This window comes from Taudactylus pleione, unplaced genomic scaffold (genome assembly GCF_031769625.1).
Source record: "Taudactylus pleione unplaced genomic scaffold, aTauple2 ptg000115l, whole genome shotgun sequence".
Classification (NCBI taxonomy): Eukaryota; Metazoa; Chordata; class Amphibia; order Anura; family Myobatrachidae; genus Taudactylus; species Taudactylus pleione.
In genome coordinates this window covers 3,368,763-3,395,708 of record NW_028284517.1, presented here as the reverse complement: position 1 = coordinate 3,395,708, position 26,946 = coordinate 3,368,763, and the positions used below count along the sequence as shown (strand labels likewise).

General features: G+C 45.7%; 2 protein-coding genes across 2 annotated transcripts; one reads left to right on the top strand and one right to left on the bottom strand.

The window, feature by feature from the left end:
* The first annotated feature begins 228 nt into the window (after nt 1-228).
* LOC148524884 (G2/M phase-specific E3 ubiquitin-protein ligase-like) lies at nt 229-8,412 on the top strand. The gene is made up of 11 exons (XM_088471598.1): nt 229-242; nt 1,964-2,025; nt 2,247-2,344; nt 3,520-3,621; nt 4,500-4,624; nt 4,859-5,018; nt 5,288-5,394; nt 6,477-6,593; nt 7,774-7,910; nt 8,180-8,254; nt 8,342-8,412. Exons 1-11 carry the CDS (start codon nt 229-231, stop codon nt 8,410-8,412), a joined length of 1,068 nt encoding a protein of 355 aa, XP_088327724.1.
* A 6,437-nt stretch (nt 8,413-14,849) lies between these two features.
* Nucleotides 14,850-26,405, bottom strand: LOC148524883 (EF-hand calcium-binding domain-containing protein 12-like). The gene is made up of 5 exons (XM_088471597.1): nt 26,341-26,405; nt 18,927-19,338; nt 16,040-16,255; nt 15,619-15,775; nt 14,850-15,160 (listed from the first exon to the last, which is right to left on the bottom strand). The coding sequence occupies exons 1-5, from the start codon at nt 26,403-26,405 to the stop codon at nt 14,850-14,852; spliced, it is 1,161 nt and encodes a 386-aa protein (XP_088327723.1).
* Between the last annotated feature and the right edge of the window lie 541 nt (nt 26,406-26,946).

Genomic DNA, 26,946 nt, shown 5'->3' with positions numbered 1-26,946 from the left:
AGACCCTGTGTCAGATATCTGACCTGCCATGGTTATGCAAATCAGTGATGTCACAGTGGCCAGTGATGTCATAACACAGGACAGCCAGTGAGGCTCACCCTCAGCAGAGACTTGCATTATAGTTACAGAATCCTAGCAAGGTGTATTGTTTTTATTATAAAGCACATTTTCTCTAATTCTACTACTGGAGAAGCATCTGAGAGGCTGTAACTCTAAATGTGAGGCTTCATGGCCTCGTCTAGGTAAGTGACTGTCTGTGTTGTGTTTTTAAAAATAGGGATTTCCTTGTTACAAATGTAATATTTATGATCAGATTTATAATTATGTGGAACACCAATTATAGCTAATTTATATCACTAAGTACATCAATACTGTCACTAATTACACAAACATTGATAGCATCCAAAATTGATTAACTTATAATTGTGCTTCAAATTCTTTGAAACAGAAGCTGAGATACTTTAATGTTTCACTGTTTGTTTGTTTTTGTGGGGATTGTTATTATTATTATTATTATTATTATTATTATTATTTTTATTATTATTATTTTTATTTTATTTTTTTATTGAACCACCATAGAAAATGACAATTACAAAATTTGTTTAAAAAAAATAGAATATCACATCAATCCATTACATAATAGCATATAATAGAATTGTTTTTATTTTTATTTTCATATGAAACCACTTGAATTCTTTTATTAGTACTAAACAAGCGTTCTCATCCTCTACACCAGGCCTGGACAACCTGTGGCTCCCCAGCTGTTGTGAAACTACAAGTCCCAGCATGCCCTGCCACAGTTTTGCTATTAGGGAATTCTAAAACTGTAGCAGGGCATGCTGGGACTTGTAGTTTCACAACTGCTGGAGAGCTGCAGGTTGGCTCTACACAAACTTCTTTAATGTAGTTGTCTCTAAGATAAGTCTGGAAACACAACCAGCCCTCATCCTCCTCATTATAAACCATCCAATCCGCTAATAAAGCTAAATTCAAAATGATCCAAGAAAACAATTGTTATGTTTTGTTATTGTCATGTTGGAATATTAGGAACAGTTTTATGCTGTATCAAAATTCTGTTCTCAGGGGCCAATGTAATAGTCTTCATTCTAGCACCCTGCACCTGTCACAGCCCGTGCCGTTCCTCTTTTCTGCCTGGGGTGTCGCTCTCTGCTCTGATGCTTCTAGCACACTCAGCTGATGTAACACACTGCGGAGATACAGACCAGAGTGTGCTAGAATGAAGACTAATGTAATCTGAGCTGCAGAACTATATATGCCTTATTACTACAAACCCATTACCAATATCACTGTAATAATGTAAATAGATAATAACAGTAACATTACTGTATATATTAGCATAAACATGCTCAAGACGCATTCAGCTGATCGGACTCTGCTGCCGCCCGTTATGGGGCATATTTTTAAAGTGAAGGCGCTCATGCTGTACTTTGGTCGCATGACACCGCCCCACTTACCATAAGGGGAAGTAATCCTAAAATGTGTCTCTGACGACACGGCTGTGTGCTGACTGCAGACGGAATGGGGTGACGCTGTGCGCTGACTGCAGGCGGCATGGGGTGACGCTGTGCGCTGACTGCAGGTGGCATGGGGTGATGCCGTGCCCTTACTGCAGGTGGCATGGGGTGATGCTTGTCACTTAGTGACTCCTCTCAGAGGCAGAGTCACTCGGTTGGCATTGGGCACAGCTGCAGGGCTGCGGGCAGGGGAGGGACTTGTTTCCCCTTCATATATAACTGACTGAACTCAGTACCACCGCATTCCAGCTCACTTTAACCCCTGCTTATCTGGTCCCATAAAAATAGCTACACTATCCACAAAGGTAAGATTATACAGCAGCAGCACCTTGAGATCCACAGAACATATTATATATGACATATACATAAAGGAGGATTATTATTTGCACTTATAATTTACAATTTTGTTTTTGCATCTCTATCTTTAGTAAGAGAAAGCGGAAGACTAATAGAGATTCGGCATCAAGCTCATCGCTAGAAGCCGATCCAGGTAAGACAGGAGCCAGAAGTCTTTATTAACCTTCAGTAATATATCTGTAATTTTGACAGAGTAAAGCTGGGTACACACCTGGTCGAGCATCGCTCTCTCTACCCTCTGTCTCACAACTACATTCCCTCACCTATCTTGCATGTACTTGTTCTGGTTTAATGTGTGATTTGTGTTTTGTATGAAGAACACACCATACATAACGTCTTGCCTTGCTTCCACAGCATGCATTTTCTGTGGTCGTGCAGAAAATGATGTGCCCAAGTATGGAGAGCTGCTGCATAACGCCAAGGAGAAGCTGACTGTCCACCACTACTGCCTGGTAAGTATGGAAAGTAATGATGGATGAGCATCAGTTATAGCAGCTGAAAGCAGCCTGTTACACAGTAAGGTGCACATTTATCACAATCTGCAATATTTATGCAAATGTGATAATCATTTTGTCCTATGGGCCTGATTCAGCTTGGAACGCAAGTCTGCGGATGCACACGCACCCTGCCGATGTTCGCGTTCTGCGCATGCGTATGCATCACAGTGTGCGAAGCGGCCGCTGTGATCGCGAGGGGCAGTGGTCAAAGGAACGCAGATATGCCAGTGCGTTTGAATGCCATTACAGCGGCGTGCATAATTAAGCCCCTGCGACGGCACACGCAGCCTGAGCTCTAGGTACTGACAGGAAGTTTAGCAATTTCTGAGTCAGGTCATCTCTACCACAACTGTGCGTCTGGGTCCGATGTTACTCTATGTTACCGATGCTTTCGCAGACTACCAAGGTATTGCGGAAGTGGGCAGCTTACTGAAGTGGTGGGTGTGTGAGTATACTGCTGCGATCGCAATGCATTCATAGCATATTTTCGCAGCGGCCGGGTGCGTGCGATTACAGACTTGCAATCCATCCTGAATCAGGCCCTATATTCACAAGGTGATAATGTAAATGTTTACTCAAATGTCTCAATCTCCTCTACCCGGGAGGCCAATGCTGATAAGAGCCAAGTCACGGTAAGCCTTTGAAGCAGAGAGATGGCTTGTGGGTGTTTTGGGCAGGGATGTAAAGAGATGGGCCCAGGGAGAGGGGTGTGTCCTAATTGTGGGAGGCATGGCTATGCACCCTTAGGTTAAAAATACCCCTTTTTGTGAGCCCCTCAGCCTAGCATAAAGCCATGGGGTTGGGGGGGTGCGATAAGTGTGATAGCTCCCTCCACATAAAGGCAACAAATTATTCTACCAAATGAAACCATACATTTTCTGTTAATTAAAATGGTGGAAAAATTTAAAAAAACATATTTTGTTTCATTTTTAACTTTAGGCATTAAATATTATTGGAGCCCTCCCCTAAGGATATGTAGTTATCTGCACAGTTTCATTAACATGCTAAGTGCATAAAACATGATAAAACTATATTGGAGCATATGTTAGAGATATAAGTCTTCCTAATTGTTATAGATAAATGCAGCAGTGGTGACAGCCATAAGTACATCTCCCCTCTCTCCTATCCAGTTACTATCCAGCGGTGTGCTGCAGAGGGGCAGTGACAGGCAAGGCTTCTATGGCTTCCTGTACCCAGATGTGCGGAAGGCAGCCAGCCGGGCAGCAGAGCAGGTGAGGAGCCGATCGTGCTGTTACTTTCTCATGTCATGTGAAGTCACCGGAGAACTGAATGACACATATTGGGCCTAATTGGGAGTTTATTCTATTCCCTGATAATCCACAAAGAATAAAATAAACAGCTTTGTGATGCCGCAGTGAGAACGGCTCCGCCTGGAGCCGCGGTGCAGAATGACTGTGGTACTGACATGACCAGAAAGGTCAAAAGCCACTCAGCCAATCAGAAGTGTTTTCCCAAGGTGGCCGACAGATTCTGTCGAGTCGTATTTATATAAAATGTTTTGGTGTATGGACCTAATTCAGAGGTTAATGCATTGCAGGTGTTGGCGCAGTTGGCCACTGTGCTTTTTTTACTGTTCATGTGTCCTGATGGTTTACCGACTGTGGTTGTAGTGAGTATTTGGATGCAGAGCAGACAATGGGTGCTTGTGGAAAGAAACAGAGTGATGCCGCCTGTCAGCGGTAATGCAGATCTCTTTGCTTCCTCGAGCCAGTGTGCTGCTAAATGCACATGTGTGATCCAGCTTGCCAGTTCCTGCATGCACAGAGGACTGGAAGCTCAGACATATGCACTTGCACTTCACCAAAATAAAAAAAAGAAAGAAAAAAGATTAACGTGCCATAGGTCTCTCTAAAGGACGGCCGATCAGCCGCAGCAGCTATGATTGGAAGCCTTAGAGGAGCTATTTTCTATCTCTCCCACTAAGGTGGTTAGCAGAGGACCTGGCTATACTTGAGTGTTATATACAGTGACTGTTCTATTATTAGGAAGTAAAGGAATCTAGAACAAAGGTTATTTATAGTGGGGGACCTATTTACACTCATTGTTCGTGTTTTTCTCAGTATTGTCATTTGTTAATCATGTTTTGCAGCCCTGCACAGTGTGCAAGAGGATGGGCGCCTCCATACGCTGCAGCAGGAAGGGCTGCACTGAGACAGTGCACTTCCCCTGTGGCCAGGAAAAGGAATTTATATTCCAGTACTTCAAGGAGTTTCCGTGAGTAATCCATTTGCTTCTAGGTATATAGGGCCCGATTCAGACCCGCTTGCTAGATGCGTTCGCACGCAGCTGGCATATGCAAATCCGGGAAGGCAGGCGATCGTACGGCAAGGCATTAGCACACCCACTATGTCTTGGCGTGCGATCGCGCTGTGTATGTATGTTCCGTTACAGTGGGGGTTTTTGTTTGAACTTCTCACTATTTATTCTGTAATATTTGTTTCCCTGTAGATCATTTTGCCCAAGGCATCGGCCAGTTCAGAAGGCTGCGGCACAGGACGGAGTAAGTGCATGTACCATCTGCCTGGAGGAGCTGACCCCTGCCCCTGCATATGATGTGATTAAGAGCCCCTGCTGCAAAAACACTTGGTTCCACAGGACTTGTCTGCAGGTGAGCTATGGCTTTACTATTTACTCCTCACTATCGGAGTCACCGGGAGGAGGCCAACCAGGAGAGAGCCGAGGAATGACGGCCAATGGAGTGGAGGGTTTGAAGCTGATTCCGGTGTCCGCTCTCTGTATATGAAGGATTATGGCGAATGCGGCCTGACGTTAGGCTGGTCGGCTTGTCCTCGCTCGTCAGCTCTTGTGCAGGATGTTTGCTTCATGACTGTACATATATATATATTTGGTATTTCATCTGAACTTCTTACATTACAGATGCAGGCATTAAATGCAGGGAAGTATTTCTTGAAGTGCCCCATATGCCAGAACATGGAGAGTTTCCAGCAGGAGATGCTGCAAATGGGAATTTACATTCCCCACAGGTATATGTAACAATTGTCTTTATCTAGAACATAGAATCCAGCTCCATCACAGAGGCATTTTAAGACTGGAGGGGGCCCATGTGAGGATTTCTGTGAGCCCCCTCCCCCTAAAAAAAAAATGGCACTGGCGCATGCACAGAACATCACCAACAATCTGGAATTTACCCAGAATCCCCTGTGCATACACAGTAATCTGGCGTTATATCGTACATATGATGCAGCTGCCATGTTTCTGGGGATCACTTCTGGAACATGGTGCTGGCTGCATTTTTTGAAAGCTATCAACGGAATAATGATGTGAATGGCATCAGTGGCGGTGTGCACCCCCCCACACCAATTACAGAGACGAAACTGGAGCCGACATTAACTGTGCATTTGTGTAGCTTAAACAAGGAAACAAAAGCTTGCATCCCGTTATTTTACCTTGTGTTTCGTACTTATGAAATGCTATAAGCAAAATGTGTCCTATTATAATTTACAGAGATTTATCAGTTCTTTAGTAAGCAAATTGCCAAATCCAGCCATAAGACTATGGGCACTTGACTATGGGTCTATGGCCCTGATTCAGAGCCGGACGCTCTGATAAAGCGCTCGCTCTGAATCAGGGCCATCCTTCTGAATTTTTAGAGTGGCCTCCCGGACGCTCGTATAGCTGTGGTTGACCACCCACAGCTATAGCGAGCGGCCAGGAAGATGGTCACGATGGTCAAGACCATCGCGACCATCGGCCTTGCGACGAGACCCTTCTGGTAGGGTCTCGTTGCCGCAAGCCCTGGAGTGCTTTTGGCTCTATCAGAGCCGAAAGCTCTCCCACTGACATCACTTGTGATGTCAGTGGGGCCGGCCCCAGATGGTAGGCGTTCCCATGGGAATGCCTCGGTCTGGCCAGTCACGCCCCCGGCACACCCACCAAAGGGGGCGTGCTGTCACTCACCATCGACAGCACACCCCCCTTGTAGCGAGACCCATAGCGACGACTTCCCAGACTGGACTACTGGACTAGATGAAACAGACAGAAGAAAGCGTTGTAATGTCACATTGATTAATTACATCAGCGATATTACCTCACATTAACCTTTCAGAGATGCATCCTGGGAACTGGAGAACAACGCCTTTGGAGAACTACTGCAGGTCCACCAACAGTGCGATGCGGATCCCTGCCGCTGCGACCATGGAAGAACTCACAGCGAGAGCGGCAGGTAAAACTTTTCGCATTTTATTTATTAAAGGCTGCCAGTGTGCTATGGCCCAGCAGCAGCCCCTGGGAAGGTTCCCCTGCTCATTCCACATGATTAATGCGGCCTAGAGTCTTGATAAATAGGACCCTACGTTTATTAGCTAAGGATCTACTGGGTGTATGCGTAATATATGTGACGGTGTATTTACTAAGAGGTTGATATCTTTCACATTTACTGTGTGCTTACTAAGAGGCCGACACCAAGAACCTGGCTACTATAATCGTTTTCTGTTATTATATATGTTATGGGATGGGTACAGGATGCGCCGGGATACTGAATGTATCCCATATTTTATATGTGTTGTGAATCTAATATGTATTCAATAAATTGTATTATTGGAATCTTTATCAGAGTTCCAGTACCTTAGGTTTTCTTGACAGCGCTGCCCACTTTGTTATTGGTTTCACCTGCTCCTCCGTCTCTATCTTCTTCCTCTGCCCTATAATTCAGTTCTTCTCTTTATCGTGCTTCACTGTGCTGGTTGGGCGGCTCAGAGGCTTCTCTTCCCGGCTGCTCTTCTATTCGGCACCAGAGATACATTATGATATTCCATGCCCACAAAATAAAAGAATGAGGGGAGCAGGGTGGCGTTTTATCCATTGTGCCAGGTGGCATATGAACCATTGTGCCGGGTGGCGTATCAACCATTGTGTGGGTGGCGTATCAGCTGTTACAGTGTAGTAGCCACTGGCACTGTAACGTAGCATTTTGCATACAGATACACCCGCTGTCACACACAGAATATAGGCATGCCACATATGATTTTAATCAGCAGAAGTTGCTTGTGCGTCCTACTTTCATCACTGTTTGATTAAATTGCATTTGAAGGTAAAAAAATTTATAAAAATACTCTCAGCACTACAGAGTCATGCCATGGCATGGCGCGACTAGAGGGGCACGCAAAGAGGCTAGATGTATTTGGACACAACTGTATACTATAACTCCCCTACAAATTGGGAAATGTTTGCTGTAGAATTGCTAAAATGTATACATTCTTATAAGCTGCCAAATTGTTTAATCCTCTCTAGAATACAATAAAACATTTAGTATCTTAGGGGCCATTTCTTCCTGTAGCGAAATGCACCATCACTGAGATTTATAGCTCCAGCTGTAGATTTATCCTCTGTGTCTCCTCTTTCAGTGAATGGTGTATAATTCGGTGTCACTGCTGTGGGTCAGTGGGAACCCACCTCGCCTGCTCAGCCCTGAGATCTGCTGAGAGCACATGGACCTGTGCAGAGTGTACCTCCATTCTGGAGAAGCCGAAGGATGTTGCTGGCAAGTACTTTCCCCTGTCATTTGTCACCTATTACTAGGTAGTACAGTATCTAACATCATAACTTATATTTCACTTACGTGGTAGAATGAGACATTAGTGAAAACTATCATTAAGTTACCAGTCTTGGGTTAATGCCACTGTAGTATAATCGATGTGTGGCCCTTTTCATGTTACAGTAGCCTTAGCCAACTTGCGACTTGTAGGACACAGAGTACGTCCATCCACATAAACATATCGATAACAATGTTGGATCTCTTTCTGATTGCAGAGCCATTGGCAGAGGCATCTGTGGTAATACCATCAACAAGCAGAGAAAATCCTTTGCCTGCAGTAACACCAGGAGAGACCTGCATCCGGACAAGGGGGCATCCTTCATTAACACCAGGAGAGACCTGCGCCCGGACGAGGGGGCATCTTTCAGTAACACCAAGAGAGACTTGCGCCCGGGTGAGGGGTTATAAAATAATAACATCCAGGAGGACCAGAAAATCACCATTGTAGGGTGCTAAACCCAGAACCTGGGGGCCCAGGTGGAGACAAGATGCCTCATGATCTGCTACCTACCTGTCGTACACATCCTGCAGGAACAGAGAACTGTGTGGATCCATGCAGTGTCTCTAACTCTTGTCCCCATATTCACATCAGTGGAATTAGAGCAATTAAATATCTTTTGCTTTCCAAACCAAGTAAAGAGAAAATTCTTCTTTTATATCATATTATAGCAGGGGATTACAAATCAGTAATATTGATATTAGGCATGCCTAAGGCTTCAATCCAAAGGCTCCATTCACATGGCTTCAGTGCATAACGGCGTGTTTCGTTCTGATCGAAGTGAATGGTTATACCACATAACCAACTGAGTGAGTACAAATTAACACACTTTATTTATAAGTAACAAACATACAAAGTATACAGTATACTTTTGTCTATGTGTTCAGATAACACCGGTGATTCATTATCTTCAACATAAGATGTAGTTCATGTTAATCTGGGGAGCCCTTGTTTCACAAAGCCCAGGTCTTTCAATTTACATTGCAGACACTCTACTGCAGTCTCAGGTCCATGCACGAGCCAAAGAGCCTTTGTCTAGGTCTTGATTTATATACCATAGTCTGGGTGTTTGGCTTTCCAGATATTAAGCCCATATTAGTTACATACTGGCTATCAAGCACTGATTGGTACAACATAGCATGGACCATTCTTATCTCTTGCACATGCTCAGTAAGCACTAAGATATAATCAGGACAAAGAAATACAGTTATGGCGTGTCCTAGAATGTCTGGAGTTACACTATCTCAAAGCCCCTCTTTGTCTAAAGAATATGGACATCACTTTCAGTAACCCATAATGCTTAGCATCTCTGCACATCTTACAATGGTTATTCTATTGCAATGTGGCTAACTTTCTACAACTAACACCATATAAGGTCTTAAGGGCTTATTATACATTTCTGATAATGACAGGTACAAGTATAGGCCCCCCAATATATGTCTTGTCTGACCCCAAAGGTGAATCTGACCAGTCTAGGCATAGACTAGAACTACATGAATACAAACTCTTTTCAAACCTCAATGGGGCCTAGCACAGTTGTGTATTACAACTTATATACCTATGTAGAAATTAATTATTTAACCCACTGGTTACACTTCAGTGCTGCTATTTATCCTGTACTTTTGTGCCTATCAATTACATATTCAAATGAGTTCTAATTAAAGACTGTTGCTTTTAATCAGACATTTTAAATATAAATGGTTGGCACGGTTCCAGGCATCCTCCCATCAGTTATGGGTTGGTTGATGGATCCCTGCAGTGTTCTGGAAATCAATTCATCAGTGAACGTTATTAAAGGGGGATGGTGTTAATCTGTGCTGCTGCCACCTTTATGTGGACTTTCTCCAAGTTATCAGAGAGCGCAATCACTGGTGACAGATGGACCTTAATATCTCTAGCCCGCGATCTTCATATAGCAAGGTGGACAGTATATTTTAGCATAGTCCTCTATGATCCGCCATCTCAGGAAGCATCTGTGAGCCTATAGATTACACTCGGCACAAAATAAGAAACAACATGTTATATAATGCGACCTCTTGGCATTCTGACATCTTCGATAAGTTAGACACATATATATTCCTATAATCGTGCATTTTCTATATGCAAGCTTTTATTTATTTTACACTTGTTACTTATTATTTCTAGTTCAGATATATTTATAATATATATAATTATTGCCGATCAATATGTTATCACTTATAAACATTGCAAGGTTAATAGCTCAATTAACTTCACACTAATATCTTTATTCTTAATATAAGGGAAGATTATAGTCCTTCTGTAACAGTGGAAAACTCTGCTATTTTCATTGGAGTATGACAGGGAGAGACATGCGGTGAGGTATTGATAGGTTATCCTCCCCTCTGACAATCAGAAACTGCCTGAAGCATGGGGGGGGGGCTGTGCCACAGACAATAATACTGCACTGAAAAAAAACAGGGTCACGCCCTTCTCAGTGAGAGATGTGATAGCTCTGATGGACAACTCTGATGATCAGGCGACCTATCCAGATGGTTCTGACAGCGCACTACCACTGCCATAATGCTCCTGTGTCATTTATACCCAGCATCTTCTTCACCTACCACTTGCTAATGAGAGTTGAGCTGCTATTTTCATTGGAGTATGACAGGGAGAGGTGAGAGGTGAGGCAGCAACAAGGTCAGCCTCCCCTCTGACTATCAGAAACTGCCTGGAGCACAGGGCAGGCCGTACCACAGGCAAAAATACTGCACTGAAAAAGGTGGGTGGCAGCTCAGTTCTGCAGTAAACCGTTGGTGAGTCAGCAGAATTTGTAGAATCAAATGGAGACAGAACAAGGGCCTGATAGTGTAGCAGAAAAGCTAATTTCATTTCAGAATGGGCATAATTCCAAATTAATTTGTATTGGTAATAACATGTATATTTCCCTCTTGTACAGTTGTATGTAACAATCCTTTGTATAGTGTTATTCTAGAGTCTGTGTACTCTAATCAGCATGAGGTCTGGTGTGTGGAAAGGTGACAAAACCCCTCTTGACTAGTCCCCTTTGAAGCTGGACAAGCGAGGATGTAAGAAGGTCTGTCTTCCTAAAACAGTCATTAAGAGCCCTGTGTTCTGTTTGGGGACAGTGATCAAAAGAATGGATGGACCAGGGAGACATTCGGTCTCCAGGGGTGTGAATCTCCTCACCTAGTCACTGGGCATGTTTATTGACTGAGGCCTGTTCCTCAAACTTCAAATATAGCTGAGTGTGTAATTAAAGAACCCCTGCTCAGGTGGCCAGGAAACCGTGAGCTTCAGCCAGCTAAACAATCCACTCTGAGCTGAAAAGGGTAAAATCATCCCCACGGAGGGGGTGAGGGGGGTGCCTGGAAAAAGCAGGCCTAAATATGTCAGCCAACCCTGACCCATTGGTTCATCCTGCATGAGGCTATCGAAGGATACAGATGATCCCGAGTTCGTCACTGGGAAGGCCTCGTCCCAGAACCATTTAATCCGCCATGTCCCGAATGGTTTGTTTCCCCATTTATTATTTTATTTTCTGGAGAGTGTGAGTAACTGTGATTTTTTTTAACATTATTATATTCTTTGTAAACTTTTGTACATAAGCTTTGAAGACATTCTTCAATTAAACATTAATTCTAGTTCTGGATCTTTGTTTTTATGACCCAAGTCTTCATATGACTCATGTTACCTACTTTTCTAAGTATTGATAAATGTGTGTGCAGGTAAGAGTATAAGCTTACTTTATGCTTTAACATTATATTCTTCTGCTGGTGGCATTTACCAGGTTTAGTTAACCACACATGCTGAGGGTAACCTGTAAAAGTCATGGGCGGCGATTCTCAGATTGGTGTATCTGGAGGGTCGGCCTTCAGGATCGTGACAGATAGTGTAATATTATGGTTGAAAATAATTTGATAATATGCATACCAAATGTACACTTGTTCAAAAGCGTAACTGCAGGAGTTTAAATTTGCAGGTTCGGTACTCCTCCCAGAAGAGAATACTTCACTTATGAGATGCCTCATATATCAATAAAAGATGTCTCCATAGCATATATGTACGTTTCAAAAGTGAGAGCAATACATACAGCACACAAGCTATATCATACAGAATAAAATAGCTTATCTGTGAATGAAGATGTGAGGGCATGGATGCCATCCAATAGGATATCTCTTTTTGAGAAGCAAAAGTTCAGAAGATGAGGCAAACAAGGGGGTAGATCCTAAAAACAAAGATATATTCAGCTTGTCATCCCACTATTTATCACAATCTGAAGTATCAATACTCAGTAAAGGATTGATGTTTGCCCTCACACAGAAACACAATACATTTAAAATGTTTATCGATTTGAACACACTTGCCGGGAAATGAACACTTACAAGGCATTTTGCAAAGACGGAAATGGCCATAATAACTAATTATAACAACTTCTCTAAATTAGGATACTCAGGCACTGGCCTCGTCACTCCGAGAAAACGGGGCTGATGCCCTAACGTGCGAACCATGGCAATCGTGCAGCAGCTTAGGGGGCACTTGCTCTGCACATGCATAGTTTGTAGCATGGACGTGTGAAGATCTCGCTCTATAGGAGTTGTACATAAACCCAATTAATTGGGTCCATATTACAAGTCTGACAGAAATCTTTAATTTTTCTAGCAGTTTCTTTTGTTTACATAAAAAAAGACATTTATAGGATGTTTGTCTCCAGCTGTTCAGTTCTACATCACATTGTTCAGTATGGTAATAAATATAAATCATTAAAGTAAGATAATCTTGCTCTATTCAGTTCTTCCAAAAAAAACCCATACATCCTTGCTCTACTTATTTCTTAAAAAAGAGCACTGTAATATGTTCTGTCCTGGCCTTGCTATCGATCTCCCAGATAACAAGGTCAGTGACAGATGTATTAGCATGCTTCCTGTTGGATATTTGCACAGTGGTCTGTGTTTACATACTAAAGCATGGCAGTAATATAAAAATGTATAGAATACATGGTCTGATTAGTATGATTCCACGCTCACCTCCAGTGAGATCTGATTAGTATGGTTTCACACTCACCTCCAGTGAGGTTTGATTAGAATGGTTCCACGCTCACCTCCAGTGAGCTCTGATTAGTATGGTTCCACGCTCACCTCCTGTGAGGTCTGATTAGTATGGTTCCACGCTCACCTCCAGTTAGGTCTGATTAGTATGGTTTCACGCTCACCTCCAGTGAGGTCTGATTAGTATGGATCCTCGCTCACCTCCAGTGAGGTCTGATTAGTATGATTCCACGCTCAACTCCAGTGAGGTCTGATTAATATGGTTCCACGCTCACCTCCAGTGAGGTCTGATTAGAATGGTTCCACGTTCACCACCAGTGAGGTCTGATTAGTAGATACAGAACAGTTTCTACTTCTGAACTTTGAAATCTGATCTAGAAACATTCCTATGTCCACTAAGTGGTTCGTACTTGTGTTCCAGTGACTGCAATGAGGGGGTAATTAAATAACCAGCCCAGAGCCTGCGCAGCATACAGGGGCGCCTAGAGCTGCTGGGATCTATTGCAGTTTGTAAAAGTAATTTATTTGCTCATGATAACACACGCTGTTATATAATGGGTGGTGACTGGATTACCGTGTTACCCTATAACACAGGGGTTCCCAACCACGGTCCTCAAGGCATACTAACCATCCAGGTTTTAAGGATAGCCATACTTGAGCACAAGCTACTTAATTAGTACCTTATTTTGATTAAACCATCTGTGCTTTAGCATGGATATCACCAAAACCAGGACTGTTAGTGTTCCTTGAGGACCGAGGTTGGGAATCACTGCTATATCATACAGATGACCATGTATACTGGTGCACTTTCAAATTAATTTGCAAATATGAAAAGTCTGTCTTTAATTCATAGTTAAATGGACTGTTAAAGTTATTTTTGTCTCAATTTAATTATTTCTGTACATTGAGTGCTAGATATGTTTGCATGGATACTATAATATTTTAGTATTTGATTGACAAAAATAAAAAAAGTGATTCCCCTATTTACGTAGTACATTATATAGCTTTCCCAGTTATGTTACAGAATATAGTGTCCCTACTATATACATTACATCCTCCCCTCAGCTACAATCAGATGCTGCATCCCATCCCCTATTTAGGCACCTCTCAGCCTTCCCTGTCTAAAGCTGAATTGGACCCTGGCACCAGGAATATCCCCAATTCAAGATGAATGTCTCTAGAGCACAGATAATAAAATTGGTTCCTCACCTCGTTCCAGCAGCTTCTCAGTGAGAGGAACCTCATAGGCCTGGCACAGTCTCAGGATCTTGTAATACTGCTGCAGCCCCTGTCTCCGGAACTGTTCCACCAGCTCTGCTGTCTCCCCTCCCAGTGTAGAAGGCAGGGAATGGGCATCCACGGCAGCATTGCCAGTGCACACCAAACGGCACTGCTCTAACCAGTCCAGAAGCCGAGTGTTACTCGGGGGGGGATGGAAGCCAGTGTGAATACCGAATGCTTATACCGTGCTGTCACCAGGTTCCCTAAGCCTGACGCTAAGGGCCTGATCCTGAATCACGCACAGGTTCGTAGGCGGCCGCATCTAGTGATTTTTTGCAGACCGCACATGCGTTGTGGGTTGCACATGCATCTATGTGAATATAAGCACTATTCATAGTGGTATGCCATTTTGAGTATGGATACTAAATGGACGGCAACAATATGGATGCACATTTTGTGGGCGTGTCATGGGTTTGCTGCATTGCATTCTATTATGAGTTGTGTGAATGCACAGTAGATGCCAATTTCAGACGCATCTCCTGCACCCAGTAGAGGGTAAAGGCAAGTGCCGCTGACAGTGATGACTGCTACTCCTGTACGAAGTATAACTCTCTGGCAAAGGATACTGAGACTTCTAGTTCAGTAACAGCGGGAGTGGTGGCCATGCCTTCGTCTCTCCATCTTTGGTGTCCTCACCTTTACTCTGCGCTTCCTCTCTCTGTAGTTCTTCCCAATGTCCTCATAGCTGAGGGGTCTTCTTTCCTCCAAACTGACCGGGGGCACCTGCAGAATCTGTGACCCGCTCTCCCCACTTTGCACACTGTGAACTGGCCAAGATTCTGTTCTTATGCTTCCTAGGCCATCCAGCATCCCAGAGAGGGTCACCACAGGCTGAGAATCGCCTCCCTCAGTGTTGTGGTCGCTGGGAGGCTGGAAATACCTCACTGCGGCTGCAAGGACAGAGGAAACTTATGTTTAACATGATCATGGCCAACGGAGACACAAAACACGCAGCATCGCAACTCACGTTATACCCAAACAAAAACAGTACTTATGCTTTTCTGTAGTGAAGGAGCAATCTGTTCTCTGTACCCACAAAGGATGATGTTACCACCAGGCATAATGGTCCATGCCATGGACAGTGTAAGTATGGTCACCCCGTGTCTTCTGCCATGTTATCACTATCCACTCATTTCATTGAAAATTTCCCATTAACACCACCTAAAAACTAACAGCCGTGATGTATAGATGTATGACGTAGCTACCATACTTATCATGCTCTCAGCTTTGTCTCTCATTCATTAGATAGAAAACCAATATTTGGTCAGTAATAAGACCATGGGCAACTATTCTGCAAAGGAAGGATCCCCGAGGTGAGGGTGTGTAGGAGATGACCATGTTAGTCTACCTGGGCTGACGGTTACACCATTCTTACAGTCTTCCATGTTCTTCCTCCAGGAATAACGTCCCACTGACAGCTCCTTGTAGTTGATTTGATTTGGCTGCTTATTGCTGAGTGAGATCACCAGGTCATCAAACTGCAAGTCACTGATGGGACTATTAGCCTAGGAAAGAGCAGGACTTGCGTTACAGTCCAGCAGTTAGTTCAATAAACATCTCAACTATCCAAGGTTGAATGCAGGAACTGAGGAGCCTATTACATGAGGGCCAGCACCACTGGATACACTTTTTCTATAAGATAGCTATATTAGAAAGATTTTTTAAGTATAGTATGTATTTATCTACAAGTAATAAATAAGAGAAAATAAGAACTTAGGAGAGAGTTATCCTTTGACCAAACAACCCAACCACCATTCTTAAATCTTCACCTCTTTTCTCACAGTCTTCTGGTCATGGCTGGAGATTTGCTTCCTCTTGCTCTTGTCTGTCTGGTTATAGAGGTCCACCAGGCACAGCCGGCGCTGATTCAGGTAACCTTCCAGGATAGCCAGGGCTTCTGGTTTAGACTGCTGGATGGTGGGTGTGATCACATGGGACTGCGAGCTCCTCATCATGCAGAAACCGCCTGCCTCAGTTTTATATGGCTGGAAGCACAATATTATAGTTATCTGGTAACAGGGATCATCTGGTTGAGGTATATCAGATATCACAAGTATCTGGGAATAGTGAAAAGATGTTTCAAACCAGAGCAGATGCATTCTTAGTCCAGCCAATGCAAGTTCCCTGAAAACCCTTCATTATTTAAGCAGAGATTTAATCAGTAAACTGAAATGCTGCCTCTACTAGGGGTGTGTATCAGTATGAGGGGGGTGCCAAATATAATTTCTGGAGGGAATGCTGATCCTTGTATTGTCATACTGGAGGATCCTGGGGTGCCACCAGGTGAGTTAGCATTTAATATATGACCCAAAGTCAATGGCGGAACTACTGGTGGTGCAGCCGGTGCCTTGCACCGGGGCCCGCAGTGGTGCAGGGTCCCATAGCCACCATTACCCACCTCCAGTGTCTCCCGGCAGGGTCGCCATCAGACACTAGTCCCGGGCCCTGATAGAGGGGAGCCCAGCAGCAGATCAAGGACCGGCAACCAGACAGAGACAGCAGGCTGATTTTCAGATTTAATGCCGGCCGCGGGCCAAACACAGCTCGAGGACCGGCGGCCACTCCTGATTGGCTGCCGGTCTGCAAACTATGATTGGCTCACGGTGCAAGCTGTCAGAGGGAGGCGAAGCCTAGTGACTGGGAGGCCTGGATCAAAAAAGTTTACTTTGATGCTGGTGCGCAACGTCACGCTGCTGGTTGCAGGGAGGACTGGAGCCAGGACCAAGCTGTCGAGGAAGAGGAACAGCACAGGAGACAGCAGGTAAGTGTTGGCTGGGGGGGAGCCACGGTATGGGAGGGGGCAAAGCTGGAGACGAAGATGATGGGGGAGGGACTGGAAATTAAGATGCTGTTGCTGTGAGGCCCAAGGGCTGGGAGATATGAGCTGTAAGGCCCAGGGGCTGAGAGCTGGGAGGCCCAGGAGTTGGGGCCTGTGAGGCACAGAGGCTGGGGTTTGTGAGACACAGGGGCTGAGGGATGTGAAAAACCGGGGCAGGGTTTGGAGATGAGAGTCGCAGGGGCTGGGTCTGGAGCTGAGAGATGCAGTAGATGGGTTTGGGGCTGAGAGACCCAGGGACTGAGGTTGTAGCTGAGAGATGCAGGGGCTGGGTTTGGGATTGAGAGATACAGGGGCTGGGTTTGGGGCTGAGAGATGCAGGGGCTGGGTTTGGGGCTGAGAGATGCAGGGGTTGGGTTTGGGATTTAGAGATGCAGTGGGTGGGTTTGGGGCTGAGAGACGCAGGTGAAGTCTTACCCATCTGAACTACACAATGGGTAATGGTGGAACTTTGGGCCTGATTCAGAGCTGAACACTCTGACCAGAGCGCTCGCTCTGAATCAGGGCCGTCCTATTTAAATGTGGAGCGGCCTTTTGGACGCTCGCATAGCTGTGGGTTACCACCCACAGCTTATGCGAGCATCCATGATGATGGTCGCGATGGTCTTTGACCATCGCGACCATCGGGTTTGCGACGAGACCCTGTGGTAGGGTCTCGCTGCCGCAAGCCCAGGAGTGATTTTGGCTCTATCAGAGCCAAAGTCACTCTCACTGACATCATTACTGATGTCAGTGGGGCCGGACTCAGACGGTAGGCGTTCCCATGGGAACGCCTCCATCTGGCAGCCACGCCCCCGACACACCCACCAAACGGGCGTGCTGTCAGTCACCATCGACAGCAGGCCCCCTTTGGTGCAAGACCCCGAATGACGTATATCTCTTCGCTCGCCGGGTCTCGCACATGCGCATGACGGAGCTCCCTCCGTAGTGCACATGCGCATTCGCACAACATCGACCCGCTTGCGAGCGACCTTTGCTCGTGAGCGGGTCTGAATGACCCCCTTTATGCGGAAGTGGCTATATCAATGTATTTTATGTAAATGATACTTTTTTTAATGTATTTAATTTACATCCGGTTTTTCCAATTTAATGTGGACATAAAATAATTATGTACATATAGGTGTCATTCCAGAGATATCTCACTCTGCTGGGCTGTCTATGCTCGGCGAGTGTACGCTTCCAAATCGATCAGACTAGTTTGCGCACATTGCGAACCATCACCAGCAACGAGCGAATGCTTCTTAGCAAGCGGGTCTGAATCAGCTCCTTAGACCCCAATTTAACTGCAATGATGCCAGGAGAAGATGAAGCAGTGTAGGTAGAACTCCAATGCACAGAAATGGATATAGTGCTAAAGCGTGTGTGGTTGAATTGTAGCGTATGCTATTCAGAAGTTGCTTACTGCCCTTTACCATATTGAAAGTATGCCCCACATTTTTAATGACTGATTTGGGTCAATAAATAAATTAACATATGTTTTACCATCCTCTACCTGTTTACACCTCCTATTAATAAATAAGAATATTGTCCTTCTGTAACAATAACATGGTCTTAGCTCTCAGTATGTAAAACACACTTAGCAAAACCAACATGGCAGCTCCCACTGAGTGGTGGAGAAGATTCATATAAGTCAGTATAAAATACCCATGTAACACTATAAAGATTTGAATGGGCAGTTGCTGAGAGTTTAAGGATAAGTGTTTCACATTTCTGGTAAAGTCCCACCTTAAGCTGCACCGGTGCTGAAGGATAAGTTTGCCCTTTGGCTGTCGATAGGACTAAAGTTGCTGAAAATTGTGATTTCTAAGTGCTGAACCCACCGTTTCTTCAGTGGTTTCTAGGGACATTCGGCTTTTGAGACTTCTCTCATCCATCCTGTCCTGTACCCGGGTTTCTAGGTCTGTCAGGTCCAGTTTTCCACGCAGCCATTTGTCTATGTCCCCCATACTGTCCAATTGGGTCCTGAACTTCTGTCTTTCCAGTAACCAGTCAGAAATGCTCTTACCGATGTTACTAGTCTCTCTGATCTCAGCCATCCTTTCAGATTCCGACTTAATGATGCTGCCAGAAGCCACAAGCGACGGTTCTGTAACCTCTACTGACCCAGATTGCAGTTTTTCCATGGGGGGAGCAATGATGCGTCGTGTCCTTGACTTTGGAGGTCCAAACGTCCTGCAGGCCACCTTGAAGAAACGAGTCTGGGACAGATCTCTCTGCTTGTACCCCGTCAAGCAGGGCCGGACTGGGACTAAAAATAGGCCCTGGCATTTTAAAGCACACAGGCCCACCTCAGTGTCAGCAATCTGGCTCCAGGCATAGACTCCTCCCCTTACTAATCCTGACTCCTCCCACATCTTAGTCTATGCGCTTACGCATATAATTAATATTAGAACATAAAAGTGTACATCATTCTCTGTAAAAAAAAATACACACAAAAGAGCACATCCTGCAGGGGATTCATACATGTGCAGTGGCGTAACTAGGGTATTTGGAGCCCAGGGCAAATTTGAAAAAGGAGCCCCCCCCATGTGCGCGCGCCAAAGGCGCACGCGTCAAAAAAATGGGCGTGGTCACTTTAAAATGGGGCGTGGCAACATGACACACCCCTTTATTTTCAAACTGAACATTCCTATCCATATGCACCTTAACCCCAGTAGTACCCCCAGTATGCAGTTGTGGTCCCTCTCATGCAGGCCCATAGTAGTGCCCCTTATACAGTATCCCCAGTAGTGGTCCCTCTTATACAGCCCCCAATTAGTTCCCCTTACTCAGTACCCCCAGTAGTGGCCCCCCCAAATGCAGTGCCCCACATAGTGTTCCCCCTTTTGCAGTGCCCCCAGTAGCAGTCCCCACAATGCAGTGCGCCCAGTAGCAGTATCCCCTTATGCAGTGCCCTTTTATATAGTGCCCCCAGCAGTAGTCCCCCCCATGCAGTTTTCCCAGTAGTGGTCCCCTTATGCAGGCACCCTGTAGTGATCCCCCTATCTAGTGCCCCCTGTAGTGGTCCCCGCAGTGCTCCTAGCAGTAAGCCCCTTATATAGTGCCCCCCCCTCCCATGCAGTGCCCCCAGTAGTGGTCCCCCTGATGCAGGCTCCCAGTAGTGACCCCCCCCTATCCAGTGGTCCCTGTAGTGGCCCTTCCTATTATTGCCCCCATGAGTGGTCCCCCGAGTGCAGTGCCTCTAGTAATACTAGGCCCCTTTTAGAATGCCCCCAGTGGTAGTCCCCCCCCCAAGTAGTAGTCCCCAGTAGAGTAGCCCCCCCCCAGTTGAGGTCCTCCCAATGGCACCCCCAGTAGATGTCCCCCCCAGAAGATGTCCCCCCCAGTAGTAGCCAACCCCTCCCCCGTTGTGCATATAGGTTTAAAAATAAATAAATATATATAAAAATATACTTACCTGATTCCACGCTGCTCCTGTCCGCAATGCCGCTCCCGCCCTCCAGTCCGCCCGGGCTGGCGCGCTCAGCACTATGGGACTGACGTCATGACGTCAGTCCCATTACCCACTGCAGGAGCCGGACGGAAGTCTGGCTCTTGCAGTGGGTGCTGCAGCAGTCAATGAGAGTCTATCTGACTCTCATTGGCTGCTGTTTAACACACGCATCGCCGCCAGCGCTGGCGGCGATGCGTGTGTTATGCACAGCCTGAGCCCGCCTCCTGGTGCTATTGGGCAAGCGCTCAGGGGGAGGGAACGGGCTCAGGCGTGCAGCACAGGACCGGCGCTGGAAGCCTAGCGCCGGTCCTGTGCAAATGTGTAGCGCTGACCGCACTCATTGCGGTCGGCGCTACACTGGCTAACTAGGGCGGGCGGGCCGGTACCGTGGCCGGCGGCGCCCCCCCGCGCCGCCGGACCCAACGGCGCCCGGGGCACAAACCCCGTTCGCCCTGCCCTAGTTATGCCACTGTACATGTGCCATATTTAAACATTTGGTATTTGGTTTGTTCTGTTAGGTAAAGCTGGTGCTACATTGGTATATGTCACACACAAAGTAAAGGGAAGGCATTTTCCCAACTGACCAAGGCCTAGCCTAGTAGTTGTAGAGGATTAGATAGTGTTCACTGTAGGAATTTTGTAGGGCAGGGGTACTGAGCAGAGGAGGACACATCTGTGTTCACCAAGCAGAGCTGTTACTACACATTTTGATGCCCTGTAGACATAAAGAGCATTGGTGTCCCCCATCACAAAAGAATCTGGTAGTATGCGCGCCGTAGGCGCTCGTCGAAAAAAACAGTGTGTTCGCTGGGAAGGGGCGTGAGCACACAATAGTACCCCCAATTCAAATTATTCCATACCATAGTACCCCTTTGTCACATTACACTGCAGAGTAGTGCCCCTCATTCAAGTTACACACAGTAATGCCACTTACACCCAGTGATCGCGCTAAATGAAAAAAGTGTGGGTCCCAGGGACACCTCACTTTAAAAAAATTGTGGGCTTACTCCATAGTGTCTGGGTCCTATGACAATTTATGCCTCACTACGTGTAGCGCATAAAAAAGCACAGAACAGCAGAAGGGGTACAGACATGAGGAGAACAGGGAGCACAGGTGGGAGGGGAAGTACACAGGAGAGCAGAATGGGTACAGACATGAGGAGAGAGGACTAGGGGGCACATGTGGAAGGGCAGAGTACACAGGAGAGCAGAAGGGGTACAGACATGAGGAGAGAGGACTAGGGGGCATAGGTGGAAGGGCAGAGTACACGGGAGAGCAGAAGGGGTACAGACATGGGGAGAGGGGAACAGGAGACACAGAGGTGGGAGGGCAAAGTACACAGGAGAGCAGAACATGCACAGACATGGGGAGAGGGGAACAGGGGGCACAGGTGGGGGGGAAGTACACAGGAGAGCAGAAGGGGTCCAGACATGGGGAGAGAGGACTAGGGGGCACAGGTGGAAGGGCAGAGTACACGGGAGAGCAGAAGGGGTACAGACATGGGGATAGGGGGACAGGAGACACAGAGGTAGGAGGGCAAAGTACACGGAGAGCAGAACATGCACAGACATGGGGAGAGGGGAACAGGGGGCACAGGTGGGAGGGGAGAGGGGAACAGGGGGCATAATGGAGCTGGAGAGCAAGCATATTATTGCGCATGCCCAAACAAATTAAGGGGCCATGGTCTCATGGAAAAAGCCATAATCATTACGCATACCCCTTTCTTGTCACTCTGGGAACAGTCCTTTCCATTCCATATGCACCTTAATGCAGTCCCCCCAGTAGTGCCCATTATACAGTACCCCCAGTATGCAATGCCCCCAGTAGTTGTCACTCTTATGCAGGCCCCCAGTAGTGATCCCCCTTATACTGTGCCCCCAGTAGATGCCCCCCCCTGTGCAGTGCAGTGCCCCAGGAGTGGTCCCCATTATACAGTCTCCCAGTAGTGCCCCTTATATAGTGCCCCCAGTATAGTGTTCACTCTAGCTCCGGCAGCAGGCAGGGCGCCGCAGCTAGAAAGGACACTGCCGTGCACGCGCCCGATAAGAGGGTGTGGCTATTGAAAAGGGGGCATGTCTATAAGACAAATCCCATTTTCGTCACTCTTGGGGGCGTGCCCGGCACTTACGGACATGTCCAGCAGCTCGAAAGCGCTGCCGGCAGGGAGAATAGATGCCGGGCATATTTTCCCACCCGCAGGACACTGTGACCCGTGGGTGAAGACGGCACCCGCAGGCTGTGAGGGCAGGGCACTCTTTGCCCTCCTTCTGGAGGGCAGGGCACCGCGTCCCGCTAAAACAGCCTAGCGGGAAAGCTACAGTAGTAGTCCCTCCCTATGCAGTGCCCCCCAGTAGTGGTCCCCCTGTCGAAACCGGATAATTGGGTAAGACAGAATCTGTTTGCAATCTGGAAAACCTGCACGACGCCATCTTGTGAATGGCAGCAAGACTACACAAGCGCCATTTTGTCAAAAATACATAGTACACAAAAAACAGTGCAAAGTTGCTAAAAGTAGCACGAACAACTTTTTAACAATCTTCCCCAAACACATACCGACAGTGTTCAGAATACATAAAATAACTTTCCAACACATTAAAATCACCACAGACTTATATTTGAGCAACAGCAAAGCAGTGGTGTTTTCCCCGCATACATACATTTAAAAGCAATGGTCCCGTAACGCAAAAAGGATAATTATTACTTGGTTTAAATGCAATGTCAGTATATAAAGAAATGAATGTTTTCTGTAACTATGGCTTAGTAAATGACAATTGGACTGTGTTTGGAAAAGTACTGATCTACTCTGTTTCCACAGCGTTCCGGTGACATCAATATGAAGATCAGAACATGCGGCTATGAAAGATGAATGTTAGAGAGAATAACTATTTGAAATGTTGTAAGCCATAAGTAGCTTAGATTTGCATGTGGGGGATGCAAAGGGAGGTTGGAGACCTTTTGTATCCATTTGAAATTGTCCAATAAATGCCCTGTAACAGATTTCTAACCCTTACCAAAAGACAATGACATTGTGTAGGCTTGTTTACATTTTTGTCCAAAGGACTGGTTATTCCAGTCTAATCAATAGAGATAGCTAACTGGGACTAGAACCTAATTAGCAGTAGTTTCCGGAAACCAAAAGGATACTCCCTTTCTGATGACCTCACAGGTGAAAGGGGGCGGGAACATAGCATGCACATTCTGAGAACACACAAGCCAGCACACACACTTAGAGATTTTGGAAGAGAGAGAGGTTCCCTCTCTCACAAGACAACGGAAAATGGGTCTCAGTTCCCCTGGGTTATAGCTAAGTATAAATTGTGCAATATTTAGCCTATTTGGGTGTCTGTAGCTATTTTTGGTGTTAACCTGTTATTAGCTTAGCATGGTTTGTGGTTTATAGTTTTCTAAGGATATTCATGAGTCTGTGTTAGCATACAGTGGATGATATGTTATCTAATCTGTACTTTTCATCTACACTGTAGGGTACAATAGTCTGTTATCAGCATGCAGGAAAGGGATTGATTATGGAGTTTTTGTAATATTTGTAAATGATTGATGCTGGTTGATTGAGATCCTCTGGTGAGCTGTGTTAGGGCCTTCCCATGTGCTCTGTGTTAGGGCCTTCCCATGTGCTCTGTGTTAGGACCTTCCCATGTGCTTGAACAATATCTCTGCTTGGGAGAGATAGGCTTGGTATGTGTTGTATACTCATGAATGTAATCATAGGGTGGTATCAGTGATATATATTATGGAAGTTGAATTAATAACAGCTTTGAATGGTCATAAGTAATTGCTGTATGGGTCAGATAGGTATATTGTCTGCAGTTTATTAGAGATGGCTACTTCCATGTGGGATGATCAAATGAAATTATAATTCTACCCAGTTATGGTGTTGTATGGGTCAGATAGGTATATTGTCTTTATTATAATTATGATCATTAATGGATATATGATTTACAGAAGTTACAACATTATGCAAGTTTTCTTACTTTCAAAATGGAGTGTATTATGGGAGTTTTCAATGTGAGTTTTCAAATTGGAGTTTGCCTAGGGATCATGAGGCTTGCAAACAAAGGAAGAGCATGTGCTTCAGCCCTTCCCCCTCCCCACAGTCTAGTGGGTACTGGATGATGTCTGTTGTAGGATGGTATTGTTGTATATTGGAATCAGCTTGTGTTGTAGATGTTGGAATATTAAATGGTGCAGTGTTTGCCTGATGTGTTGGCATATGATATTCAACTTGCATATTTAATTAACTATGGCATTATGGGAGATTTCAATGAGGTAGCTTCATAATGGAGTTTGTTTGTAGACCATGCGGTTTGGACAATAGGGCAGGTAGCTTCATAATGGAGTTTGTCTGTAGACCATGCGGTTTGGACAATAGGGCAGGAAGCATTCCCAACCCCCCCCTACACACACACACACACACACACCATCACCAGTTATCTTGAACATGTGCTCTCAGCAGACATTGATATCTCTCTCATTATATTTTAATGTGTCTCTCTTTCTCTCTCTCTCTCTGTTCTCTGTTCTCTGTCTCCCTGTCTCATATTGCTCCTTGTATTTTGATCTTTATTAACCATTCCATGTATATTAACTGTACCTTATGACCTATTGTTTGTACAATTTATTTGCGCTCATTATTAGATCATAGCGTTGTAACATCTGTACTTTTACCTGAATAATAATCTTTAGCCCGTTGGACCACTATTCAACTGTCTCAGTATTTCATTAATGGTATAACCAAACACAGCGCTAATTAGCGACATCTTGTGGTCTTAGAGGTTCTAGGCAGGTGAATCTTAGAGGTTTATAGGCAGGAATGTATTAAAAGGTTTATTTACAAATTCAACACCCCCTATGCAGTACCCCTTATACAGCACCCCCTGTAGTGGTCCTCCCAATTCAGTGCCCCCAGTAGTGGTCCCCCCTATGCAGTGCCCCTTGTGCCCCAGGAGAGGTCCCCCTTATGCAGCCCTCCAGTAGTGATCCCCCCTATGCAGTGCCCCTTATACAGTGCCCCCAGTAGTGGTCTCCCCTGTGCAGTGCCCCTTGTGCCCCCAGTTGCAAGCCCCTTATATAGTACCCCCCATGCAGTGGCCCCAGTAGTGGTACCCCTTATGCAGTGCCCTTTAAATAGTGGCCCCAGTTGTAGTCCCCCCCTACACAGTACCCCCAGTATTGCCCTTTATATAGAGCCCCCAGTAGTGGTCCCCCAATGCAGTCCCCCCCAGTATTGCCCTTTATATAGAGCCCCCAGTAGTGGTGCAGTGATCCCAATGGTAGTGACCCCAGTGGTAGTCTCCCCCCTATGCAGTGCCCCTAGTAGTAGTCTCCTTCCCTTAAAGTGCCCCAAGTAGTAGTCCCCCCCCTTGTAGTGCCCCTAGTAGTTGTCCCCCCCCCTTTGTAATAGTAGTAGTAGTCCCCCTAGTAGTAATCCCCCCACAGTAGTGCCTCCCTCAGTAGACACACACGTAATGAAAAAATAACAAAACACTTACCTGAATGGTAGGGGAGGCAGCATGCAGGTCTTCCCCAGGCTTTTGCCGAACTAGCTGCTCCCTGTTACTAGAGGTACAGCCGGTCCTCTAGCGTCCGGCAGCAGAACATGGCAAATGAAGACATCTTAAATTTCAATGTGCTACGATTGTCTCCTATGAGGCGGCGGCCATTTTGGGAGAGACAATTTCAATAGTACTGTATCCAAGTAGACGGACAGACCGGCCCACGCAGCCATCGGCCCTTCTGGCATTTGCCAGAAGTGCCCAATGGTCAGTCCGGCCCTGCCGTCAAGTGATTATCCATTGGTGGATGAAAGTCCTGGAACGAGACTTCTGTAGCCAATGTCACATTCAGCATAGTTTCATCCCGGATAATGTAATTGGAGCAGATTCCATGCGTTACATGCACTGCAGCTGTGCCACAAGTTTTCCTACTTATTCTGCTATTTCCATGGGCGACAGATCTCTGGAGCTTACACTAGGGCTGGTCCTGGAATGGAAAAATATGAACATGTCCAGGATCATTGTTTTAGCGGTTCTGCTTCACAAAACAACATTAGACTATAATTTGATTGCAAACGCAAATTAGGTTCACTAAAAAAAATCACAAATTGCAACACACATACAAAGCAACGCCGATGACTATTTTAAGTGTGGGTCTTGGACAGGAGCCTATGCGCCTGATTTACGCCAGGCACACATCACAGACACTTACGGCTCACTTGTACCCATGTTGTAAACCAATTTTTTAAAATGTAACAACCAAAGTAGCTATTACGCATCAATTAAATTTTAAATCCTGTCGGTGACGGTCGCTACGGCATAGCCGCACATGCAAAATCGCCTACTGCGTCCAACATCGACATTGCGTGTAATTTTGGATTAAGCCCAAGGAACAG